The sequence below is a fragment of the Eretmochelys imbricata genome, chromosome 1 (genome assembly GCF_965152235.1).
Source record: "Eretmochelys imbricata isolate rEreImb1 chromosome 1, rEreImb1.hap1, whole genome shotgun sequence".
NCBI classification, from domain to species: domain Eukaryota; kingdom Metazoa; phylum Chordata; order Testudines; family Cheloniidae; genus Eretmochelys; species Eretmochelys imbricata.
Window position 1 is genome coordinate 108,340,706 of NC_135572.1, and position 24,717 is coordinate 108,365,422.

The window sequence follows — 24,717 nt, forward strand, 5'->3', positions numbered from 1 at the left end:
TTTAAACCACTGATGAAGTACTGAAAAGATCACATTCAACAACAGCAATATTTCACAAGTACTTTTTTTAAAATCACTTCTCACAATCTTTTAAAGCCTTTAGCTTTAAAAATACTCCAATGACCTCTAACACTTATTTCTAGTAACCTTCTAATTACTGAAAATAAATCATTTTATGAGAAACTTTTCTTTCACAGATAATATAAAGTACATGCTAGTGAACACAGATTTCTGTTATTGCACTTGGTGCCAGTGTCAATTTATAATAATGAAGCAATAATAGCTCCTAGGAACCTACAGGTGTCATCTGGGCAGTGTAGAAGTAGTCCCTTGTAAAGGCAACAAGTACTATAATAGTCCCATCTTGCTACCTATATGCAGTATTTCTTTAAGACAATGATTAGGATATAAATAATAAAAAGTCTGATTTATTAATTGGGAATCTGATCTTGCAAATATTTAACACATGAGTTCAATGGGACTAGTCATGTATATCAAGGCTTTTTTAGGATCGAGTCTGTGGTTTGTAACTTGTTGAAATATTCTGCTATTCATGACAAAAAGAAAAAAGGAAATATTCACTTTCTAGGGTAGGTGAGTAGCTCTGTGTTATCTCATCTAATACAGAGATACAGTTAGTGAATAACAATAGTACTTAAGTCAGGCTCAGCATTTTTTAAATGAGCTAAACTATAGATATTTACAAGCCAATTTTGCTGAAGGCTATGATTCTAATTAGTTAACAGTCCTTAAATGTCAGGTTTGTCTCAGAGGAATGTAGGCTAACAGTAGGATAACTGCTTTTTGCCATTTTTAGCCAATGAGAGTAGAGCATGCTGCTAATTATGTGTATTGCAGAAGTGTTTCTAAATTGCAAATAAAGTATTACTGGGAGACTGCTGTGTCATATAATAAATTAATTAACTTGTAACCTAATTTCATTGATCTCTGTCTTATTATTTCAGAGGGCAGCCATGCTATTTTTGTTTAATATTTTAAAACCAGGACATTGAAGGATTATCATGTGAAGTATAAATAATGTAACTTAATATATTATCTGGTTTTTAACAATTGGCCAAATGTGCATGATTGGCCACCATTATTATAATTAAGTATTAAAATAGCATGTCTTAAATAGAACTCTTGTGGTGATATTGATATATTTATTGCTTTAATGAAATGCTTTACAAATAGTTTAAGGAACCCAAATAGTTTGTTTATATTGTCCAGGGAGTCTTAAGGAAGCCCCTAATTGAAGAGATGAAACAATATTGGTTAGAATTTGCCATCTGTGTTAATGTTCAGTTATTTTTCAGGTCACCCAACTTTACCTAAGTGACTCTGGCAAACTGTGTTCCTCACTTCCCCCACATATATTCTCCTGTGCTGAAAGGGCTTACCACATGCTTTTCCAGGAGCGACGTCCTCAATGCTTTATTCTCAGGTGAAAATCTATCTTTCTATTAAGTGATGTATAACTCATGCCTTTGAAATGTTTCCCCAGGGACTCTGCAGACAAGCTTTCCTTTTTATTTTTCCCCTCCAATTGATTTACTCATCTGTCTCATATATTGCAACATAACAGTGTGAAAGAAAATATTTAATTCAATTTAAATGTTATTAATTTTATTGGGGAAATATCAGCTTCATTCAACTGCATCTTTAATAACAAAGATTTGTCCAAAATTGTTTTTGTTTTTTAGTTATATCAAACTGATTATGAACTAGGATCCAAACTAGAAAGGAGGGATTGTCCAATGGCTCAGATGTAACCTAGGACTTGGGAGACATGGCTTAAAGTCCCTGCTCTGCCATGGACTTCCTGGGTGACTCTGAGCAAGTCTTTCTGTGCCTCAGTTCCTCATTCTGTAAAATGGGGATAGAAGTATTTGTAGTTATAAATACTTTATGGATTGTGGGGCTGCTTGCACTAGGGGCCATATAAATACCTACATTAGACAGAACTGGCTAATCAAACTGCCTCATGGTTATGAAAGTTGAGGTAAGTGAATAGGCATAATCACATGTATACATTTTCATTAAATTGTACTTTAATAGATCAATGTTTTTCTAATCAGTAGAAGCACTGTATATTCCCTGAGCTTCACTGAATATACTAAGTAAACGTGTGTAATATGTGTTCATTTAAAAAATACTGTGCAGTTTTTAAAACAAAGCTGTACTTCTATGGAAAAACTGACTGCTGATTGGCTGAAACAAACCATAAACCTGTTTTACAACATATTCAGAATGGAGATGTTACTGAACTGTGCAGGGAACAGTGACCTTTACGCAGAAGCAGCAGAAAATCCTTATCCTGTGTTCACATTCTCTTTAATTATATTTTTATTGAGGTGAAATAATTCGTTTTGATAAAAATAAGAAATTTCCTGGCATTCAGTATTTTTGATGAAGAGCTCCACAGAATATGAACGCTCATTTCATATCCATTTGGGACATAACTGGTAGATTAATAGCATTGAGAGGTTGGCAACAATAGTGTATGAGGTGGAGCCATAGATAAAATCTACTTACATTTTGAAAAATGTCAGATACCAAATTAAGATACTAATGTATAATGTTGGCAAATGCTATAAATGGAGAGATATTCAGTTCAATAAAGAACTGGTTTAGCCACAGAGCAGATGATGGTGATAATTTTAGATAAGGAGGGAGGCAATAGGTGGTTCAGCAGAGCTCAGGATGTTGAGCCCCGATCCAGTTCATTCTAGGTTACAGTATATCAGTGACCTGATGGAGGGATGATGTTAGAGTGTTCTGCTGAGATCATTAGAACTTGATGTCTGTATGTTATATCCAAATGCAATCCACAGATATACACATTTCAGGCACCTTTTAGTTGGACTCTAATTGGATCCAAAGTTTAGTATGGAACTGGAAGCTGAAGAGAGAAAGATTTGGTGGGTCAGATAAAAACAATAATAATAAATAATAAAAATAATTTGTAAAGCTATGACCTACTGGATAGCCTAACACTAAGAGTTAGGGTCATTGGACAATACTCGCGCTCTCTCTTTTCTTTAACAATAACTGAGGGTATGTCTACGCTGCAATTAGATACCCGCGGTCTGATTCAGGCTTGTGGGGCTCAGGCTAAGGGGCTGTTTAATTGCAGTGTAGATGGTCAGGCTTGGCTGGAGCCTGGTCTCTAGGGCCCTATGAGGTGGCGGAGTCCCAGAGCTCAGGCTCCAGCTTCAGCCCAAATGTCTACACCACAATTAAACAGCCCCTTACTTGAGCCCTGCAAGCCCCAGTCATAGGCCAGCTGCAAGTGTCTAATTGCAGTGTAGACATACCCTGAAAGACCAGGAGGAATTGAGAATTTTCTGAAGTACTTGAAGAGATATTCAAAAGTTCTTTCCTATCTGAAATCAGTTTAGATTTTGCTATGTGCAGCTGTAATATAACCCCCATCATGAATCATTAGCAGGGTTTGAATGCCGAGATTCATATATTTAATTAATGAATACTCATCTTATTAATTAATTAAATTATTTAAAAATTAAATAATTTTATTACTTTAATTAGTTAATTAATGCCCATTTTATATAAACCAAAACCAAAGCTAAACACAATTATTGTAAGGCCATTTCTCCTGGTCACAAGTGGTCATGAGAAATCCCTTTATTAGTCTCATTAACATTATTAATAATAATAAAATATCAGTGATGTGGTTCCAAAATGACACAGACAGTGGCTTCTGAGTTAACAGGAATCCTTTATTTGTTCTCCTTGTGATATTTTCTTCTATTTCTGGGTCAGGTGGGTAGTCTGAACTATCCAACGTACCAGTGTAGCAGTAGAGAGTAAAGTATCAGCCCTCCACACAGGCAAGCAGCTAGCCCAGAGTCTGAAGCATGCTGATCTTGTTAGTCCTTGTTTGGTTTGTCTTTAGTAATTGCTTAATACAGTAAAATCTTGTTAATATGTACTAACGAGCAGGAGAGCTATTGCAGGAAGCCCTGATCACGTAAAGTGATTCACATGGATAGACTGTATCACCATGTGGAGTCCTCTTGAATTTAAATGGTAATCCAGACTGGCATAAGGGTCTGCACATGCAAAGGGAATTAATGAGTTAGTGAAATGTATTAAGAAAAATAAGCAAAGATATTCATTTGTTTGACAAGTCTAGTCTAGTTTTACAACAAGGAGTCCAGTGTTGTTTTTGTGGTTACAGATTAACATGGCTACCCCCTGATCCTAGTCTAGTTTTAATTATTGATGTCAATGTGCTATAGTCTCAGCATAGAACATTTATAAAAATAATGGTGTTTTAGTAATAGTTCTTACTACAATAATCTTTACTAACGAGTGAAGAGAGGTTGTCAATTTTGAGTGCAAAGTTTGGGATGTGTAGATAAGCAAATTAGACAGATCCCACAGTATTAATACTTAGCACGTATGTTTTGCTTTGCATTTTCAATTGTCAACATGTTGTACTCACATTAACTGCTTACTGTTACACAAGAATAAAGCGACGCTACTATTGTGACCAAATTACCCTTTTTTGAATTCCTCCTGAAGAGTCTGGAAAGAAAGAAAGAAAAAACACACATGCTACAGAAATGCTTTATTTTGTCTGCAGTACATCAAACAATCTAATACATTTTTGGAAGACACTATGGAAACCTGGAAATAGTGTCACATACTGTACACTCTTTCATCCTCATCACCCTCATCAAGCACGTCATCTTGTTTTATTAGTGAATTTAGTGTCTATCTTCTATAGCTGTGGTTTAGTTCAAAATGTAATCTAGCCTTATGCAGCTAGACAGCTCAATTAGTGCAGATTACTATCAGTATATTTCCTTGTATATCAACTCCCCCACCCCCATGTTGCTTTATTGTCTCTCCCTGTTGTCTCTAAACTTACACTTAGATTACAAGCTCTTAAATTTAGGGACTGTCTCTTCATTATATGTCTGTACAACTTTGATGGGGCTGGAGCCTCTAACTACTACCAGAATACAAATACATAGTAATAAATAAAATGGAGAGGAAAGGAATCCTCCACCCAGCCTGAGGATAAACAGAGGGCTTCAGTGACTCCCATGGCTCCTGCCCTCTGACCTCCCCAGAGGGTAGACATTTGTGGATCCACATAGTAAGAGATTTACTGACTTACACCCCTAGCCACAAAAAACAACCAAACGAAAATCCAGCACTACCCTATATTACCCTTACTCTTTGGGTAAGAACTGTGGGCCTTGTTTGCATTTATGCTAAGGCTAATTTATATTGCCTTCACAGTGGGTGTAATTGTAATTTGGATCCACTTCAATGGATCTTTACACTTCACAGAGTGTAGTAAAGGGGCTCTATTGCAAATGAGAATTAGGCCCTATATTTTCCTTTTTGGATTCAGTAAAAACTTTTCCCCTGGCCTTTAAAGTTCTCTATTGTCTTGCTTCAGTTTACTTCTTCCCCTGTGCCTGGTCCCGTTGCTGATCTACCATCTATTTCCTCTCTTTTCCATCACATAATCTCCCCCAAATTAGCAAAAGAGACAATTCTTCTGCAGCTCATCTGCAATGTCTGCTTAATTAGCTTTCTGTAACTCCTCATATTTTCTCTTAAAATATCTCTTTTCTCATGCAAATATGCTTCTTAAGTCTCTTCCCTGGGCGGTTTGGTGTTATGAGCAAATATTTCCATTTTTCCACTCTGCAAATGGCCAAACGTTTCCTTAGGTTAACTCGATTGAAGTGCATGATGTTACACTAGTGATGCATTTAGCCAAATGTTGTAGGATTGTGTGTAGATTTTTTTTTGCCATTTATTCAGCATAATTTGGTTTGTTTTTTTTCTATTCTCTCCACTGACTTGTAATGTTTAATAGAGGAAAAACAGTGCAGGGTGCAGTTTGTGTTAAAATATAGTTAGATTGTACTATGCGCTTATTACAGCCACGGGGTGGACTTCCCTGTATCAAACCAGTTTCTAATACATTGTTTTTTTCTTGCTTGCTTAAGTTCTCCTTCTCCTCCCCTCAAGGCATGCATGACTTTAGAAATGCATTAAGAACTGACAAGATAAGCATTAGAATTATCCAGAAAGCCTAACTACACAATAGTTTATAGATGTCTTGGTGAGAGCCAAGCATCCTTAGCAAATTTAGCCTCTCTTCTATGGGACATTAGTGTCTAATATGGTGATTAAAACAAAGCATTTAAAACACATACATCAGAGGAATTATTTTAGTCTGTTACCCATTTTAGCAACCAGTAATGTTAATGTCCAATGGCCTAATAACTAAATAAGCCACATTTATAAACCCAGTGTAAATCTGAAAAGGAGTGAGATTCTCTTCCCTTAAAAATGATAGACTGGGGAACCTAATTTTGTTTTGTTTTCTCAATGTTTCATCACCCCTTATTCTCTACTAGAATTAATCATCAGAAAGCATTAATGCATTATTGTGCATCTTATTTTTTAAAGTACGTAATTCTGGTTAAAAAATTTTAGTGATGCATTATTTCTAGTTGCAAAAAAAAAGGATTACATCTATCTCCAATGTCAATATTATATAACAATAAGCATGTTTATATAAACACAATACTTTTATAGCTATTCTTAATATTCTTAATTATTTGTATTGCAGTAGCACCTAAGAAGCCCAGTCATGGACCAGAATCCCATTTGTGCTAGGTGTTGTACAAACTCAGAACAAAAGAACTCCTTCCGCAAAGAGTTTACAATCTGCCAGCTGATTTTCTTCAACCTGTGTATAACGTAGTATCAGAATAGATTTTAGCATTAATAATTGGCACACCAGGAAGTGTTTAGAATTTGGGTTCAGAGGAGCATCCAAAAATTTAGTGCATATTTATAGCTTATTGGAATCTCTTGCCAAAGTTGGTTGGCAGTTCAAATGAACAAGACTTCTATGACTTCTCATTCAAGTCATGAATGGAAATAGTGCAAGAATAATCTATTTTTTTCAGTATTCTGCACTTCTGGTTCTGGTACTTTCTGAAAATAAACAAAATTTATCCCAAAACTTCACTCACTAAAAAATATCTGAGATGACAACTATAGTGTATACCTAATCTACTTTTAATGCTAGTAGTGGAAAAACTTTACTGTGCAGAGCCATAGCATTGCATTCCGTTGAGATGTTACTGTTGGCCTGTTGAAATTTCCAAAAGATATTGGTCCTTAGACATTTAGGCACTCTGAGAGACTCAGGGACACATTGTGCATTTCACCCTGACATGTGGACAAGCAATTGGATAATGAATTACATGGCTACTGCACATTGACTCCCTTTGTTTTCATTCATTTTAAACACTTGCAAGATGCTAATGAAAATGGCATTAATCTGTGTGAAATCTTTTGGTAGCACTCATGAAACCTTCATGAAGAGGAAGAAATTGGAAGAGGAACTTCATTGAAAAATAGAGTAGCTTTTTTCTTCACAAGGAGTGAGAAAAGCACCCATGTTGGAGATATTGATAAAATGCTTAGGGATGGTGGTTTACACACATGACATGTTTCACAGGCTGTCTCAAACTCAAAGTAAATAGGTTTCTGTTGAATGAGTGGCAGGTTCCAAAAAGTGGTTTCAATTTTCAGGGAAAAAAATGGGGCTCATTTTAGACATTATTCCAAAGCTTTGAATGTTCTGTTTAATGTCCAGACAAAAAACCAAAGTTTCCCCAACAGAAACAAATTCAGTTTGTGGTTATGAGCAGCTATTCTACCTTGCATATAACGTAGTACGTAACTGAACAGAAACAAGCAGTACATATCTACTGCTTAGATATGTCGCTTCTCAATCCATTCTCCTTATTAAAATTTGATATAGCAGTTGCACTGCTTTGCACTAAATTTTTTAATGTATTTCTCCTTTATGAAACGTGAAATATTTCTATTCAAAATGGCACCTTGGTGCCTCAGAGGAGTTGTTTGGGTGCCTTATGCCCCTGTTCTTCTCTGTGGGCTGAGCTTATGGTGAGGGAAGAAGGTATATCATAGGTGTCCTTGGACATTGTGTGTTCTGCCAGAGAGCCCAGCCCATAGAAGAGAATGGGGGTATAAGCACCTAAACCACAACTCCCATGAGGCACCTTTCAAGTTTGGGTCGTTCTCTTTTTTTACAAAATGCTAACATTTTCTAAGGAAATCAGAAAAATGTTATGTCAAAAATCCAGTTCTCAGTCAAAAAACAGTTTGAATGGAAAATGTTTGACCAACCATAACCTACATCAGTGTCCACTTCTGCATATTTATTTCTTTTAAAAGTCATGACATGTGGTAATAGCAGATCGGTCTATCAGCGTTAATTGCTTACACCTGTTAATAGTTGCTTGTTTTCCTCCCTATATCAAGGTGTTCAGAGTCCCAATATATTTCCCAAATGATGAAACCCCCACTTACATTTGTGAACTGTGGGACAATTCAGATCAACATTAACATTAAATTCAGGGCAAACTTTAACATTACCCATTGGTTCCCCTGATAAAACCATCTTCTCCTTCTTTCTTAGCATGTTGGTTCATAGTAGTTGGGGCAAAAAGGAATTTTAACGAACTGTCTAAGGGATTAACTACCTTATTAATGTTAGGTAGTTCCATATTGGTAAGGGACCAGATGCAGTCCATACACGCTTCATATATGGAACTGTTTGATAGCTCTGCCATTTCTGCCTACTACTACAGTAATGAACAGCATGGAAATGCATGGAAATAAAAATATATTTCTTTTTAAAAACCAAAATTAAACTTCTAAGATAGACAGATCAGCAATATTCATCCTAAATCTGCATCAGTTTATGAGGCCCCTCTCTGACAAATACCTGGACCTTTTTTGTGTAGAATCACATGGATCTGCAAATGTAATAATGTAAGACAACTTTATGTCCCATCAGTGCCATGGATGGCTAGAAAGAAAGCACTGTTGTCAAACATCTCTTTATGTGAGTAGCTTCAATACTTAATTTAATACCATTTTCAAAGATTTTTATTAGGGCTGTCAAGCAATTAAAAAAAATTATCTTGATTAATCACACTGTTAAACAATAATAGAATACCATTTATTTAAATATTTGTGGATGTTTTCTACATTTTCAAATATAATTATTTCGATTACAACACAGAATACAAAATGTACAGGTTCACGTTATATTTATTTTTTATTACAAATATTTGCACTATAAAAACAGAAGAAACAGTATTTTCAATTCACCTACTATAAGTACTGTTGTGCAGTCTCTTTATTGTGAAAGTTGAACTTACAAATGTCGAATTATGTACAATCAAAACCTGCATTCAAAAATAAAACAATGTAAAACTTTAGAGCCTAGAAGTCCTTGTTCAGCCAATCGCTCAGACAAAAAAGGTTGCAGAAGATAATGCTCCCTGCTTCTTGTTTACAATGTCACTTGAAAGTGAGAACAGGCGTTTGCATCACAGTGTTCTAGCCAGCATCACAAAATAATTCCATGCCAGATGCGCTAAAGATTCACATGTCCTTCGATGCTTCAACCACTATTCCAGAGGACATGTGTCCAGGCTGATGATGGGTTCTGCTCGATAACGATCCAAAGCAGTGCGGACTGATGCATGTTCACTTTCATCTTCCGAGTCAGATGCCACCAGCAGAAGGTTGATTTTCTTTTTTGGTGGTTTGGGTTCTGTAGTTTCCACATCAGAGTGTTACTCTTTTAAGACTTCTGAAAGCATGCTCCATGCCTCATCCCTCTCAGATTTTGGAAGACACTTCAGATTCTTAAATTTTGGGTAGAGTGCTGTAGCTATCTTTAGAAATTTCACATGGGTATCTTCTTTGCATTTTTTCAAATTTTCAGTGAAAGTGTTCTTAAAATGAACAACATGTGCTAGGTCATCATTCGAGACTGCTATAACATGAAATATATGGCAGAATGTGGGTAAAACAGAGCAGAAGACATACAATTCTCCCCCAAGGAGTTCAGTGACAAATTTAATAAACTCATTATTTTTTTTAGACCGTCATCAGCACAGAAGCATGTCCTCTGGATGATGGGCAAAGCATAAAGAGGCATATGAATTTTTAGCGCATCTGGCCCGTAAATATCTTGGAACGCCAGTTACAACAGTGCCATGCAAATGCCTCTTCTCACTTTCAGGTGACATTGTCATTAAGAAGTGGGCAGCATTATCTCCCGTAAATGTAAAACTTGTTTCTCTTCGTGATTGGTTGAACAAGAAATAGGACTAAGTGGACGTGTAGGCTCTAAAGTTTTACATTGTTTTGTTTGAGTGCAGTTATGTAACAAAAAAACCCTACATTTGTAAGTTGCATTTTCATGACAAAGAGATTGCACTACAATACTTGTATGAGGTGAATAGAGAAATACTATTTCTTTTGTTTATCATTTTTACAGTGCAAATATTTGTAATAAAAATAATATAAAGTGAGCACTGTACACTTTGTAATCTGTGTGGTAATTGAAATCAATATTTGAAAGTGAAGAAAAACATCCAAAAACATTTAATATATTTCAATTGGTATTCTATTGCTTAACAGTTTGATTCATTTTTTTAATTGTGATTAATTTTTTTGAGTTAATCGCGTGAGTTAACTTCGATTAATCAACAGCCCTAATTTTTATGTGTGCATCATCAGTACTCGGTATAATCCATTGACACCCATTATTTGTCAGCTTGGTTATGTTTGTCGTGTTTCCCAAAGTAGCACAAAAATATTTTTCATTATTTTCTTCTTTTTGTAAAGCAGTGTCTTTTATTTTGTTGGTTTTAATTAAAACTCATATTTGGTTTATGAAACTCAAATGTTTTGAAAAATATTTCTGAAGTTTGCAAAACCTTGAACCACATAGAGATTCCTCATTCCTACGAGGTAGCATTATTGTTTACAACAGTGAGGCCAAGGATTGAAAGGGTTAGGAGTGAAACACGTTGGTTGGAAATTGTGCAGAGGTTTGCATTGTCACTGCTATGTTGCAGCAGTTCTGTGAGTACTTTATTCTCGAAGTATGTCTACCTAGTAGCTTTCATAAGCACTGCATTCAGATATTTATTTATTTATTTGAAAGAGCTGTATCCTCCTCTTCCCCCCCCCCTATTCAAATTAATAGGAGTTTGTCTCATGTGATGACAACACAATTGGGCAGCAGACATTTTTCTGTGTACAGGACGTTTCCACTTTTGTATCCAGAAAATTCTTGTTGATGAGCAATTTAAACCCACACATTTAAAATCTCCTAGAACCACAGGAGAACATCAAAAGTAGAAGTAATGCAACTTCTCCTCTAGAGCAGATAAGTTCCATGTTTAATGTAGCAAATATGCCTCTTACACGCAGGGAACAGTGGTACCCATTATATGACGTTTCCACAGATTTCCTCAAAAAGCTTATTTATATTTCTACGTACAATGGAGTCAACACATAGGTCAGAAATGTGATCTATACACTGGTGTAAATATGAATTAACATCATTTAAATAAATGCAGTATTTTTGGATTTACAATTATATGAATGCAGCAGCAGCAGCTACAGATAAAAAAAACAGAGGTACCATTGCCAGGAGAGTTACAACAGAAAGTGAAACTGAAAATACTGAAATTCCTTCTCTTGGTCCCATAAAGCTGTAAAAAGATATGTTTATTGACACTTCTGCTTTGGAGTGCTTGTGCATTTAAAATGCTTGTGCAATTAAAATGCTTGTGCAGCACCAGCAATGGTGAGTGTGACCTGCCACGGATGGGAGAAATGAAGACAGATTTGCTTGGAAACATGAAACTATAAGTACAGGGCAATGGCACTGAATGCTGGCACCATTTTCCATGGGTAATGGTGGTGTGAGCTGATACCTCACTCTTGAGGGTAACAAAGGCAGCAAAGGCACAGTTGCTGCTGGCATCCTGAAGCTACCCAGGTAGTCTATGTACTACAATGGTGCCCACTGAAGTTATTGCTGACTGGCGTGGGAAAGCGTCCTATCACTAAGGAAAAAAATAAGTCTGCTATCCCTAGAAACCTTTGGGAGAGGATTTCAGTTTCATGGAAATTTCATCAAGATCTCTCAGGAGGATTCAAGGGGCATCCCTGTGTACATAAACAAACTGCTCCGCATGGCCTAACAGCAATTCTCTTGATTTGCCAGTTTCCAGCATACTGCTTGCTCAGAAATGAACTATTCAGAGCTAGATTTCCCCCCTTCTCCTTCAGCTCTTCCTATTGGACATACATTTGTAGAAATAAACCAGATGATAGGCTCATCAAAGCCTGATTTTGTTAACCTTCAGGGCATGGTGCAAAGTTTATCTGTTCACATTTTTGTCTGGGAGGTAGAGGATGATGTATTTTTGCTCTTATATCATTGTGGTGAAAGTCTTCATTATGCCAATGTTGTATTGCCTGCATGGAAGCATGCACATGGACATGTAGTGGTTTTTTTGTAAAAACTGAAAAATATATATGGAGGATGTGTTAGTTACATTTTAACATTTCCTGGAATTCTCCAATTCTAGAAAAGACTTGGTGAAAAAGCCCACTGATCCTGGAAAGCCCTTCTTTAAGGAAACTACTGTTAGGAAATGAACTCTGGGATTAAAGAAACTGAATAATAATTTCTTAGAATAGTGTATTCAAATCTCAAGACATAGTCAACCAGCTAAATCTTGCTGAGTGCAAATATTTGGCTGCAAAATTTTAAGGATTGTACCCCTAAACCAGGATTTGGGATTAATGGATTACAAGTTACTTGGGGCCTGCTTTTCAGAGGTGCTAACATCTAAAGCTTTGCTTGATTTGATTTATGATTGTTTAGAACTTTGATTTATGATTGTTCAGAAAAACTTTTTGCTCACTAGCATTCTCCGCTGTGGAAAAGACTGCAGAGTCACTGCTGTCCTATTTCTGATAACTTGATCGATCTTCTGTGCGGTGAAGTGAGAGGATCTGTATTTTGTCTTGATATGAGAGAATAACCAGATGATAGCACCAGAGGACAAGTAATGCCTGAGGTTTGCTATTGTTTTTTTCTGCTAGTGGCCATAGCATTGAGGAAGACAGAGGATTTGCGAGGTAGTACTGTCATAAAGGGAGAATGCTAGTGCTGCCACGTAAGTGTGAAGGCAGAAACGTAAGGATGAAACAGCAAATAAAGAGGGTGGGGTACAGTACTAAGTGTGCCACCATTACTACAACTGTCCTTAGCCAGAAATGGTGATTATAAAATACTGGATGTTTGTGTAGTGTAGTTGATTCCTTTCAGGTCCAGGCTGCAGAAGCTCTTCATTTTGCTGTTTGGGAGCATTCACTAAATGTGCTCTTACTCCCTAAATTGGGGTGTCTGTTCTGTAACAGAACCCACAAAGAGGTGACTGTTATGTTAAGTAGGTTTCTATGCTAACTAACACCAAGTACATATATGGAATCGTGGCTTATGTAAAACATAATGTCTCACTACGGCTGCTTCTTATCCCCTAAGAACACTGTGATACAGCATTGTCACTGACCCTTTGAAAAATGCCTACTACAAAGATGAGGGTAAAGGAATCATGATTTAGGGCCTACCAAATTCACGATCTACTTTGGTCAATTTCAGGGTCATAGGATTTTTAAAATAGTAAATTTAATGATTTCAGCTATTTAAATCTGAGATGTCACAGTGTTGAAATTGTAGGAGTCTTCACCCAAAAAGGAGTTGTGGGGGGGGGGGAGTCACAAGATTAATGTAGGGGGGGTTGCGGTATTGCTACCCTTACTTCTGCACTGCTGCAGGCGGTGGCGCTGAGTTCAGAACGGGGTGGCGAGAGAGCAGCGACTGATGGCCAGGAGCCCAGCTCTGAAGGCAGAGCCGCCGCCAGCAGCAGTGCAGAAGTAAGGATGGCATGGTAGGGTACTGTCACCCTTACTCTGCGCTGCTGCCTTCAGAGCTGGGCCCTCAGTCAGCAGCCGCCAGTCTCCAGCCATCCAGTTCGGAAGGCAGCAGCACGGAAGCAAGGGAGGCATGGTATGGTATTGCCACCCCTACTTCTGCACTGCTTCTGGCAGGGCTCTGCCTTCAGAGTTGGGCACCTCGCCAACAGCCGCCGCTCTCTCGCCACCCACTTCTGAACGCAGCACAGAAGTAAGGGTGGCAATACCACGACCTCCCTAAAGTAACCTTGCGACCCTCCTACAACTCCCTTTTGGGTCAGGACCCCCAATTCAAGAAACTCTGGTCTCTCCCATGAAATCTGTATAGTATAGGGTAAAAGCACACAAAAGACCAGATTTCACAGTGAGAGACCAGATTTCACAGTCTGTGGTGCTTTTTTCCTGGCTGTGAATTTGGTGGGACCCTAATCATGAAGTACCAACATCCCATCACCAGCAGGAAGTGACTGAAGGGCTCTGGGAAGACAGACAAGAAAAGACATGAGGGCTCTGCCCCAATCTCCAGCAAACCCACCAATATCTTTAGACACGTTAGAAAGATGTTTGAGACCATTGAGGCTGTCTTCTAATTATGTAGTTGCTTTGATTCCCTATGCTATCAGCTTCTTACACTCAGCTTTAGATCGGGGGTGGGGAGGGGAGCAAGGAAGCCAGATTGGAGAAAGAGTGTTCAGTGTGAGAAACAGGAGTGGTTAGAGGTAGCGGGCAAGAAGAAGAAATAAAAAAGAAGAGAAAAGGGAGAATAAAAATACAATGACTGTGAAGAGATGGATTTTATATGTAGATATAGGTATAGAAAAACAAACGAGACATGTGCCTCGTGCCCCTCTGACAGCTTTGGTTATACAGAGTTTTGTATAATTTCCCGCACGTTTGTCTGATCCTTGCTCTTTAGGTTGTAAGCTCTGTGGTGCAGCATTTGCCTTTTGTGTGTCTGCACTGCACCTAGCACATTGTGGGCTACTGAAATAAAACATGCAGTCTGGGTTATTTTGGAGCTTTTTCAAAGAAGGCAGAACTTTGTTGGGAGGAGGTGTTTGGGAAGGGGAAAAGAGAGGATTGGGGTTGTTGTTTTTACTCCCAGTAGACCTTTTGTGCTTCCATGTACCTTAGAGTATGTGGTGCTGCTTGCAACTTCTCCTCTTCTTCTGATGCAAATGCAGTTTCAAAGCTGCCGTTATTGCTACTGTGCTTGTCCCTTTGTCCCACAGAACCAGTTCCTGCTACAGCTTGGAGTTCTATTCAGTGGTTAACCCTTCCACCCCTTACAGAGATTTCTGCTAAGGGAAAATCCCTGTATGTGATATTTATTATGTTAACATGAATGCATGTGATTAAACTTACATTCACTGAAACACTTAAATGACTCTCCATGCCGCTACACTTTCTGCTACTTGGTAAATCAAACATGAGTTTTCATGTCCTTAGCACGGCTATTACTTTGACCTTTCCATACAGCTTATGCCACTAGCAGAAGTTCACTGACCTTTTGCAGGACTGATTTTTTAAGATCATTAAAATGAATACAGTGGGGTCTCATTAAGAAACTTTTTTGTTTCCAACCCCTTTCTTGCAAACTAATGCATTAGTGAATACAGAAATTATTACCTTGCAGGGTATTAAATTATCTGGGACCAGGCAGATTTCAGAAAACAACCTTGAATAGCATCAGATTTTCCAGGAGAAACTTTCGAGGAAACCAAATGCTGATGACTGGAGCCTTGGATAGTGCATTTATGTTGCAGACTTTACTCTGTCAATCCCACAGGGATGTTAAACCCAGATTAGGTATGCCAATGAACTCCTTGACTTCAGTGGTGATTTTTTTAAAAAAATGTTAGCTACTGAAGTATTTTAGGTGCTTTGCATAGAAGACATGCAAGGCTTCTGAAACCCCTGCACAGCCAAAAACTCCCATCCACTTCAGTAGGAGCTTTGGGTGTACAAAGAATGCAGGATCAGACTCTAAATGATGATAGAAAATTACAAGATTAAAACAACAATAGTTTAAATTAGTGAAAAACCATAAATAGCAAAGGCAGTCTCATTCTGCATAGATTCAGAGAAAAGGACAGTCTTGCCATCTAGGACAGGAGATCACTAGGCAAATATTGTCATATGTACAGGATCTGTGTGCATACACCATAGAGATGGGCTGAGAGGCCCCTGTCAAAGTTCCTGACTCTTTATAAAGCCCTTTTCTCTTTTTTTCTTCCTCTGCACACTTTTTGTATCCTTGTCTTCTCCAGGCTTGAAGTGGCAGCAGGGGGAAGGGTTGTATTCTACAAACTAGTAATACATGCCAAAATCTCTTCTGTTCATCTGCCATTGACACCAGGAACGAGACTGAAGGTCACATGGTTCCCTCAATAGGCAACAGGCTCATCACCTGCCGTAACCATTATAGTTATGACATTTTCATGGGCTGTTGTAGAAACAGTTTTTTAAAGTTAGCTTGATAGATAAGTAAAGCGGGAGGGTATATGTAGTTGCTCGCCTTTCTGTAGTCATAACTGAAGTTTACTTGATTCAATTGTCTATTGAGAAATGTGTGCTCTGCATGGTCCCTTCATAGCTTTTCAAATTGGGCTTGCCTCAGTATCCATGCATATTGGTGATACTATGGATTTTTAATTCTGTATTTTTCTTCTCCTGGTCTTTCTCCTTTCCACTCCTTTATTTCTGTTGTGTTTATTTCCTTGCTGATATTGTGGTGTCACTTCCTTTTCCCCTTCTCTTCTGTCTCCTCCGCACCTTCTTGTTCCTACATCCCATAACCTGTTTTCTTTGCCCAGTACTTCCCTCCCATTCTTCGTTTATTCTTCTCCATGTGCAAGGAATGAAATGAAACTATATTCATAATCTCTGAAGTCTGAGTATGTAGCACTTCAGAGATTGGGGAGCCATAAATTTTACTCTGCAGCTTTCATAGAGAGCAGGGTAACATAGCAAAAGGAAAATTGCTAGCATGTCAGCGTGCCATATGTCAGCCAACTTTGGGCTGTGCTGTCTTTTTCTTCATTCTCTTTCTCTTCCATTCCTCATTCTCCTTGTAATTTTCCATCTCTTTCTTTTCTTCTCACCTTTGCCACTCCCATCCCCCTTCAAACACAAAGCCCCAGGTAGCTTGGCATTGGTATGATCACATTGTTGGGCTCATTAAAAGGAAAGGTAACAGCATTGCTATTAGAACACTACAGAGGATAAGAACTTCAACTTTTGACTGTCTCTTTGCTAATCTGAGGACAAGTGGAAAATCTCTAGTCAAATTAGAGGATTGGGCCAAAAGAAATCTGATGAGGTTCAACAAGGAGAAGTGCAGAGTCCTTCACTTAGGACAGAAGAATCCCATGCACTGCTACAGACTAAGGACCGAATGGCTAGGGAGCAGTTCTGCAGAAAAGGACCTAGGGGTTACAGTGGATGAGAAGCTGGATATAAGTCAACAGTGTGCCCTTGTTGCCAAGAAGGCTAACAGCATTTTGGGCTGTATAAGTAGGGGCATTGCCAGCAGATCGAGGGATGTGATCATTCACCTCTATTCGACATTGGTGAGGCCTCATCTGGAGTACTGTGTCCAGTTTTGGGACCCACACAACAAGAAGGATGTGGAAAAGTTGGAAAGAGTCCAGCAGAGGGCAACAAAAATGATTAGGGGATGGAACACATGACTTATGAGGAGAGACTGAGGGAACTGAGATTGTTTAGTCTGCAGAAGAGAAGAATGAGGGGGGATTTGATAGCTTCTTTCCGCTACCTGAAAGGGGGTTCCAAAGAGGATGGATCTAGACTGTTCTCAGTGGTAGCAGATGACAGAACAAGGAGTAATGGTCTCAAGTTGCAGTGGGGGAAGTTTAGGTTGGATATTAGGAAAAACTTTTTCACTAAGAGGGTGGTGAAACACTGGAATGCATTACCTAGGGAGGTGGTGGAATCTCCTTCCTTTGAGATTTTTAAGGTCAGGCTTGATAAAGCCCTGGCTGGGATGATTTAGTTGGGGATTGGTCCTACTTTGAGCAGGGGGTTGGACTAGATGACCTCCTGAGGTCCCTTCCAACCCTGATATTCTATGATTCTATGATTGTGCATATACTGGCTAGTGTCTGTAATCATAGACTATGAGCCAGTTTGTCTTTTATGTGGTGTTCATGAGTATTTAATATCCAGATTATTTAATGATAATATTATTTCCTAATAATGCCTCTATTAGGAATTAACATTTGTCTGGAGTGTCCACTCCAGTACGGATAACAGAGCATGTAAATAATGTAATGTATAAAACTGAGACAAAAAATTAAACAGTGGCCTTTTTCTCCCTTCCCTCCTTTCTGCAGTGGAGAACGTGGTTCTGGGAAAACTGAAGCCTGCAAACAAATAGTGAAGCACCTGACATGCAGATCCAGTTCCAGCAGGTGTACCTTTGATTCAAAGGTAAAACATGTAAGTAGCATTTTGAGCTGTTTCAGAACATAGCATCAATATGTATTTTGACCAAGAAAAGAGATTTTTACTTAGAGGGAAATTGTGAATTCCACAGGCATACTTACATAGGGCATGATCCTGCCCTAGCTATTGAAATATTTTAGGTGCTTTGTTGATCTAAAGGTGGAGGAGGCCTGGAATTACTTCAAGTCAAAGTTGCAAAAACTATCAGAAGTCCACATCTCAAGAAAGGGGGAAAAATTCATAGGTAGGAGTTGTAGACCAAGATGGATGAGCAAGCATCTTAGAGAGGTGATTAAGAAAAAACAGAAAGCCTACAAGGAGTGCTAGATGGGAGGGATTAGCAAGGAAATCTATCTTACTGAGGTCAGAACATGTAGGGATAAAGTGAGAAAGGCCAAAAGCCATGTAGCGCTGGACCTTGCAAAGGGAATTAAAACCAATAGTAAAAGGTTCTATAGCTATATAAATAAGAAGAAAACAAAGAAAGAAGTGGGACCGCTAAACACTGAGGATGGAGTGGAGGTTAAGGATAGTCTAGGCATGGCCTAATATCTAAACAAATACTTTGCCTCAGTCTTTAATGAGGCTAATGATGAGCTTAGGGATAATGGTAGGATAACAATTGGGAAGGAGGATATGGAGGTAGATATTACCACATCCGAAGTAGAAGCCAAACTTGAACAGCTTAATGGGACTAAATCAGGGGGCCCAGATAATCTTCATCCAAGAATATTAAAGGAACTGGCACATGAAATTGCAAGCCCATTAGCAAAAATGTTTAATGGATCTGTAAACTCAGGTGTTGTACCGTATGACTGGAGAATTACTAACATAGTTCCTATTTTTAAGAAAGGGAAAAAAAGTGATCCGGGTAACTACAGGCCTGTTAGTTTAACATCTGTAGTATGTAAGGTCTTGGAAAAATTTTTGAAGGAGAAAGTAGTTAAGGACATTGAGGTCAATGGTAATTGGGACAAAATACAACATGGTTTTACAAAAGGTAGATCATGTCAAACCAACCTGATCTCCTTCTTTGAGAAGGTAACAGATTTTTTAGACAAAGGAAATGCAGTGGATCTAATTTACCTCGATTTCAGTAAGGTATTTGATACGGTTCCACATGGGGAATTATTAGCTAAATTGGAAAAGATGGGGCTCAATATGGAAATTGAAAAGTGGATAAGGAACTGGTTAAAGGGGAGACTACAACGGGTCACACTGAAAGATGAATTGTCAGGCTGGAAAGAGGTTACTAGTGGAGTTCCTCAGGGATCGGTTTTGGGACCAATCTTATTTAATCTTTTTATTACTGACCTTAGCACAAAAAGCGGGAATGTGCTAATAAAGTTTGCGGATGACACAAAGCTGGGAGTATTGCCAATACAGAAAAGGACTGGGATATCATACAGGAAGATCTGGATGACCTTGTAAACTGGAGTAATAGTAATAGGATGAAATTTAATAGTGAAAAGTGCAAGGTCATGCATTTAGGGATTAATAACAAGAATTTTTGTTATAAACTGGGGACGCATCACTTGGAAGTAGCAGAGGAGGAGAGGGACCTCGGGGTATTGGTTGATCACGGGATGACTGTGAGCTGCCAATGTGATACGGACATGAAAAAAAGCTAATGCGGTCTTGGGATGGCTCAGGAGAGGTATTTCCAGTAGAGATAAGAAGGTGTTAGTACCATTATACAAGGCACTGGTGAGACCTCATCTGGAATATTGTGTGCAGTTCTGATCTCCCATGTTTAAGAAAGATGAATTCAAACTGGAACAGGTACAGAGAAGGGCTACTAGGATGATCCGAGGAATGGAAAACCTGTCTTATGAAAGGAGACTCAAGGATCTTGGCTTGTTTAGCCTTACCAAAAGAAGGCTGAGAGGAGATATGATTGCTCTCTATAAATATATCAGAGGGATAAATACCACAGTGGGAGAAGAATTATTTAAGCTCAGTACCAATGTGGACACAAGAACAAATGGATATAAACTTGCCATCAGGAAGTTTAGACTTGAAATTAGCCAAAGGTTTCTAACCATCAGAGGAGTGAAGTTCTGGAACAGCCTTCCAAGGGAAGCAATAGGGGTAAAAGACATATCTGGCTTCAAGACTAAGCTTGATAAATTTATGGAGGGGATGATATGATGGGATAGCCTAATTTTGGCAATTAATTGATCTTCAACTATCAGTGGTAGATATGCCCAATGGCCTGTGATGGGATGTTAGATGGTTTGGAATCTGAGTTACTACAGAGAATTCTTTCCTGGGTGTCTGGCTGGTGAGTCTTGCCCACATGTGGAAGCCAGCTTTGCTAATATGGTTTTTGGTCATTTTGATTTTCATCCTTGCTTCTACATATAGGAAATGTCTATAGTACAGTGCTCTCCCTTAAAAACATTCCTATTGCCTTTGATAACTAAATAAGGTTCCATCTGTGTCTGTGGTGTTCCTTATATGTAGTATTGCCGTAGCATTGTTGGTCCCAGTACATTAGAGAGAGAACGTGAGTGAGGTAATATCTTTTATTGGACCAACTTCTGTCGGTGAGAGAGACAAGCTTTCAAGCTTCCTCACCCACCTTCTCCCTCCTGGTATTCCTTCTGCGAAGTATAAAAAATACTGCGTAATTTTTTAAGTAATCTTATAGGAGACAAAATTGGAAAGTTTTAAGGGAAATCACTGTGTCTTGGTGATACATACAGTACTATCATTACTATTCTCTAACAAAAACAACAAGGAGTCCGGTGGCACCTTAAAGACTAATAGGTATATTTGAGCATAAGCTTTCGTGGGTAAAAACCTCACTGAAGTTTGAAGTGCAACTCACACAAATAGAGAACCCTTCCATCAGTGATTATTTGGAAACAGGAAAGCATGGGAACTGGCCACTTCTGTCTAACAGCAGAATCTATTTCTGTGACAGTAAATACTAAATCCAAAGTTTTCATTCAACTGGACAGCACAACTCACCTATCATACTGTTACAGCAGGAACACAGATGGTTAAAGTTCAGATGGACACTCCAGTCTAAACCATTCTTTTTTGGACTTTTATAACTGTTTCCAAAATGACCTTTTGGGCTAAATGACTCATGCTTGGACTCAGCTCCGCTGCCTACTATATTGACCAATATTGTCTCATTGTTTACATATACTCCCCCCATTTGTCTGTCTGTATCCATCTGTTGACTCTTCTCTTACACTGTAAACTATTTGCACCAGGGACTGTTCTGTGTTTTTACTGTGCCTAGCACAATGGGATCCTGGACCATGATGAGGGCTCCTATGTGCTATGGGAATACAAATAAGAACAGTCATAGTAATAATATTTGAAATGTTTTAATCTGCAATCCATGCAGTCATTTCTGATTTCTGAATGTTCTGCTTTTAAAAAACTTGTCAGTCTCTCCCTCGCTCACCATCACCACTTAAACTGAGCTCAAACTGTCATTGTTTTGGAACACAAACTTGTCATATGCACAATCTTCAATAAAAATGAGATATTTGCTAATTTTGGGGGGTTTTTTGCAATAGCATTTGAAACTGACACACAGGTTATTCAAAACACACTATTTTCTTTCTGAAATATTCATGCTGCGTTCTAGATAGAGAAACACTGGCCAAGTACAACTGACACAAATAGACAGTGTTTATTGTCATCAGTGATTATTTGCAAATGAGAAGCTACAGATGTGCAGATACATATCTTGTATATTCACATGCCGATGAGTTAGGAGTCCTACTGATGTCTGGTTATTGGAAAACACACCTACATTCATATTTCAATAGTTGTGTATTGAAATCTGATTACATTGAAATAAGCACAACTGAATTTACTTCAGGCATTATACATTCAAACAAAGCCACAGTCTGGAAATTCAAATATTAAAGTTTTCAGAGCAGTGTTTACTTTATTGCATTGCACTGTTATCACACAGAGAGGTCTGAATCACTGGCAATACTTTTTAAAATACATGCTTTAATATAGATGATCAATGAAACTGTGTTAATGTTAGAGAGGGAACTGTAACTTTTCAGTTTTGTGCATTTAAATTCTCCTGTTTGATGTTGTACTAGCATAGTTATATACAAGTAACAAAGCCTTAGTTCATTATGTTAAACACAATGGGTCAAATCTAAAGCTGGTGTACATCAGAATAACTCCACTGACTTCAGTGGACCTACACTGATTTGCTCCACCTGAGGACCTGGCCCATAAATCCTCCTCCTGTATTTTAACTCAGTTATGATTTCAAAATCAAGATCAGATCTTCTATGGCTTTTCCTTTCCTACAGTTCAGATTAAATGAATAAGAAGAACTGGAGGACTCAGAGAATAAGTAACTGGGAAAATGACCAGCATGGTCCAGTGACTACGGAACAGGAATCGGAGTCAGGAAACTTGGGTTCTGCTCCTGACTCTGACACTGACTTGGTCTCTGTCATTGGGCCAACTTCTGTCAACAATCATGCAGGTGCAATTCAGATCAGTTAAGATGCTTTCTATAAAAAGTAAATGAGCACATACATAGGAGGGCAAATTTGGTTTTCACTTTAATTTACTTTTTAGGAAGTACTGGTAAGCATGATGAGCTAAATTCATATGTGCAGCAGCTATGCATAACTCTATTAAAGTCAGTAGAGTTGTATGTCTTTACACAAGTGCGGAATTAGTCTCACTTGGCCAAATTCATCCTTGATGTAATCCTGCTGAAGTTACAGAACTAAATTAGCCAATTTTCTGCTGCCATCTACTGGACAAATAGCTAATTAAATTTGTAATATTTCAAGGATACGTTTTAGTCACTGGTATTTTTAGTAAAAGACATGGACAGGTCATGGGCAGTGAACAAAAATTGATGGCCCGTGACCTGTCCACAACTTGTACTATATACCCCTGACTACTGGCGCTGGGGTGGGGGCGAGCAGCAGCACACAATGCAGGACACCTGCTGCTGCTGCGGGGACGGGTTGTCAGGGCTGGCAGGCTCCCTACCTGGCTCCGCATGGCTCCCCGGAAGCGGCAACATGTCCCTTGGCTCCTAGACGGAGGCTCGTCCAGTGGAGCTCTGCGCGCTGCCCCCACCCTGAGCACTGGCTCTGTAGCTCCCATTGGCCAGGAACCGTGGCCAGTGGGAGCTGCAGGGGCAGTGCCTGCGAGTGGCAGTAGTGCACAGAGCCCCACTGGCCACACCTCCGTTTAGGACAGAGCCAAGGGACGTCGCCGCTTCCCCAAGCTAAGCAGTGTCCGGAGTCCTCACCCCCTCCCATACCCAAACTCCTGCTGCTGCTGGTGGGGGGCACAGTGGCCCAAGACTGCCCTTGTAGCAGCCGGTGCAGCTGGCCCAGGGGCTGCCCGAGCTGCTCAGGAGGCCCACAGGCCTGCCGTACTGGCCGCTGCAGAAGTCACGCTGGTCACGGAAAGTCATGACTTCCATGACAGACACACATCCTTAGGCATGATTTTCTACAGCCTTGCACTTTTGTGTAGTAAAATAGTAGTAGTGCATTATACCCAAGTTTTCCAAGGTGCAAATGACAATGCAAGGTGCAAATTAGTTCTGAGTCAGGCTCTCCATCTAGTTAAAAAAAAACATACTAAAGGGATGGTTTAGATAATACTTAATCCTGCCATGAGTGCAGGGGACTGGACTAGATGGCCTTTCGAGGTCCCTTCCAGTCCTATGATTCTATGTAACTATATGATATATAGTGACTTAAATTCACAGGGAGTCACACAAATCCTTGCTCAACCAAATGAGAAAATACACTTTTATTGTAAGACTTTTTAACCAAATATATTTTAAAAATGTGTAAAAATGGCACCTGGATTTGCCACTGCATGTTATATATATACCAGTCATTTGTTTGTGTGAGAGAAAAGTGAAACTTATTTTCACTCTGCAAAATATATTGTTTAAAAAAATAATTTGCCCAGTAAGTTGGATCAAGGAAATGCATTTATAGAGAGCTGCCAAAAAAAAAAAAAAAAAAAGCTGAGCTGGATTCATCTTTCTTACACTGGTGTAAATCAGGAGTAACTCTATTTGAAGTCAATAAGCCAGATCCTCTCCCTCACTCCAGCCCCTTTGTGATAGTCTAATGGTGCACAGGGGCCATAAAGCTGCTAGGTTTTCCCATCTGGGGAGGTCCCCAACTGGCACATAGCCAGCATAGCCGGTTTCTGTGGTACCCCGTCAAGGTTCCTCCTCCACTCTAACTCTAGGGTACAGATGTGGGGACCTGCATGAAAACCTCCTAAGCTTACTTTAACCAGCTTAGGTTAAAACTTCCCCAAGGTACAAATTAATTTTATCCTTCGTCCTTGGAATATCCACTGCCACCACCAAAC

At 38.9% G+C, this 24,717-nt stretch overlaps 1 protein-coding gene across 1 annotated transcript in view; it reads left to right on the top strand.

Annotated features, from left to right (window-relative positions):
• MYO16 (myosin XVI) overlaps positions 1 to 24,717 on the top strand; it is a 474,546-nt gene that overhangs the window by 206,702 nt on the left and 243,127 nt on the right. The window contains exons 12-13 of the mRNA XM_077807065.1: positions 1,317 to 1,444; positions 18,249 to 18,354. Coding sequence (XP_077663191.1) covers positions 1,317 to 1,444; positions 18,249 to 18,354 — 234 coding nt within the window. The remainder of the gene's footprint in view (positions 1 to 1,316; positions 1,445 to 18,248; positions 18,355 to 24,717) is intronic.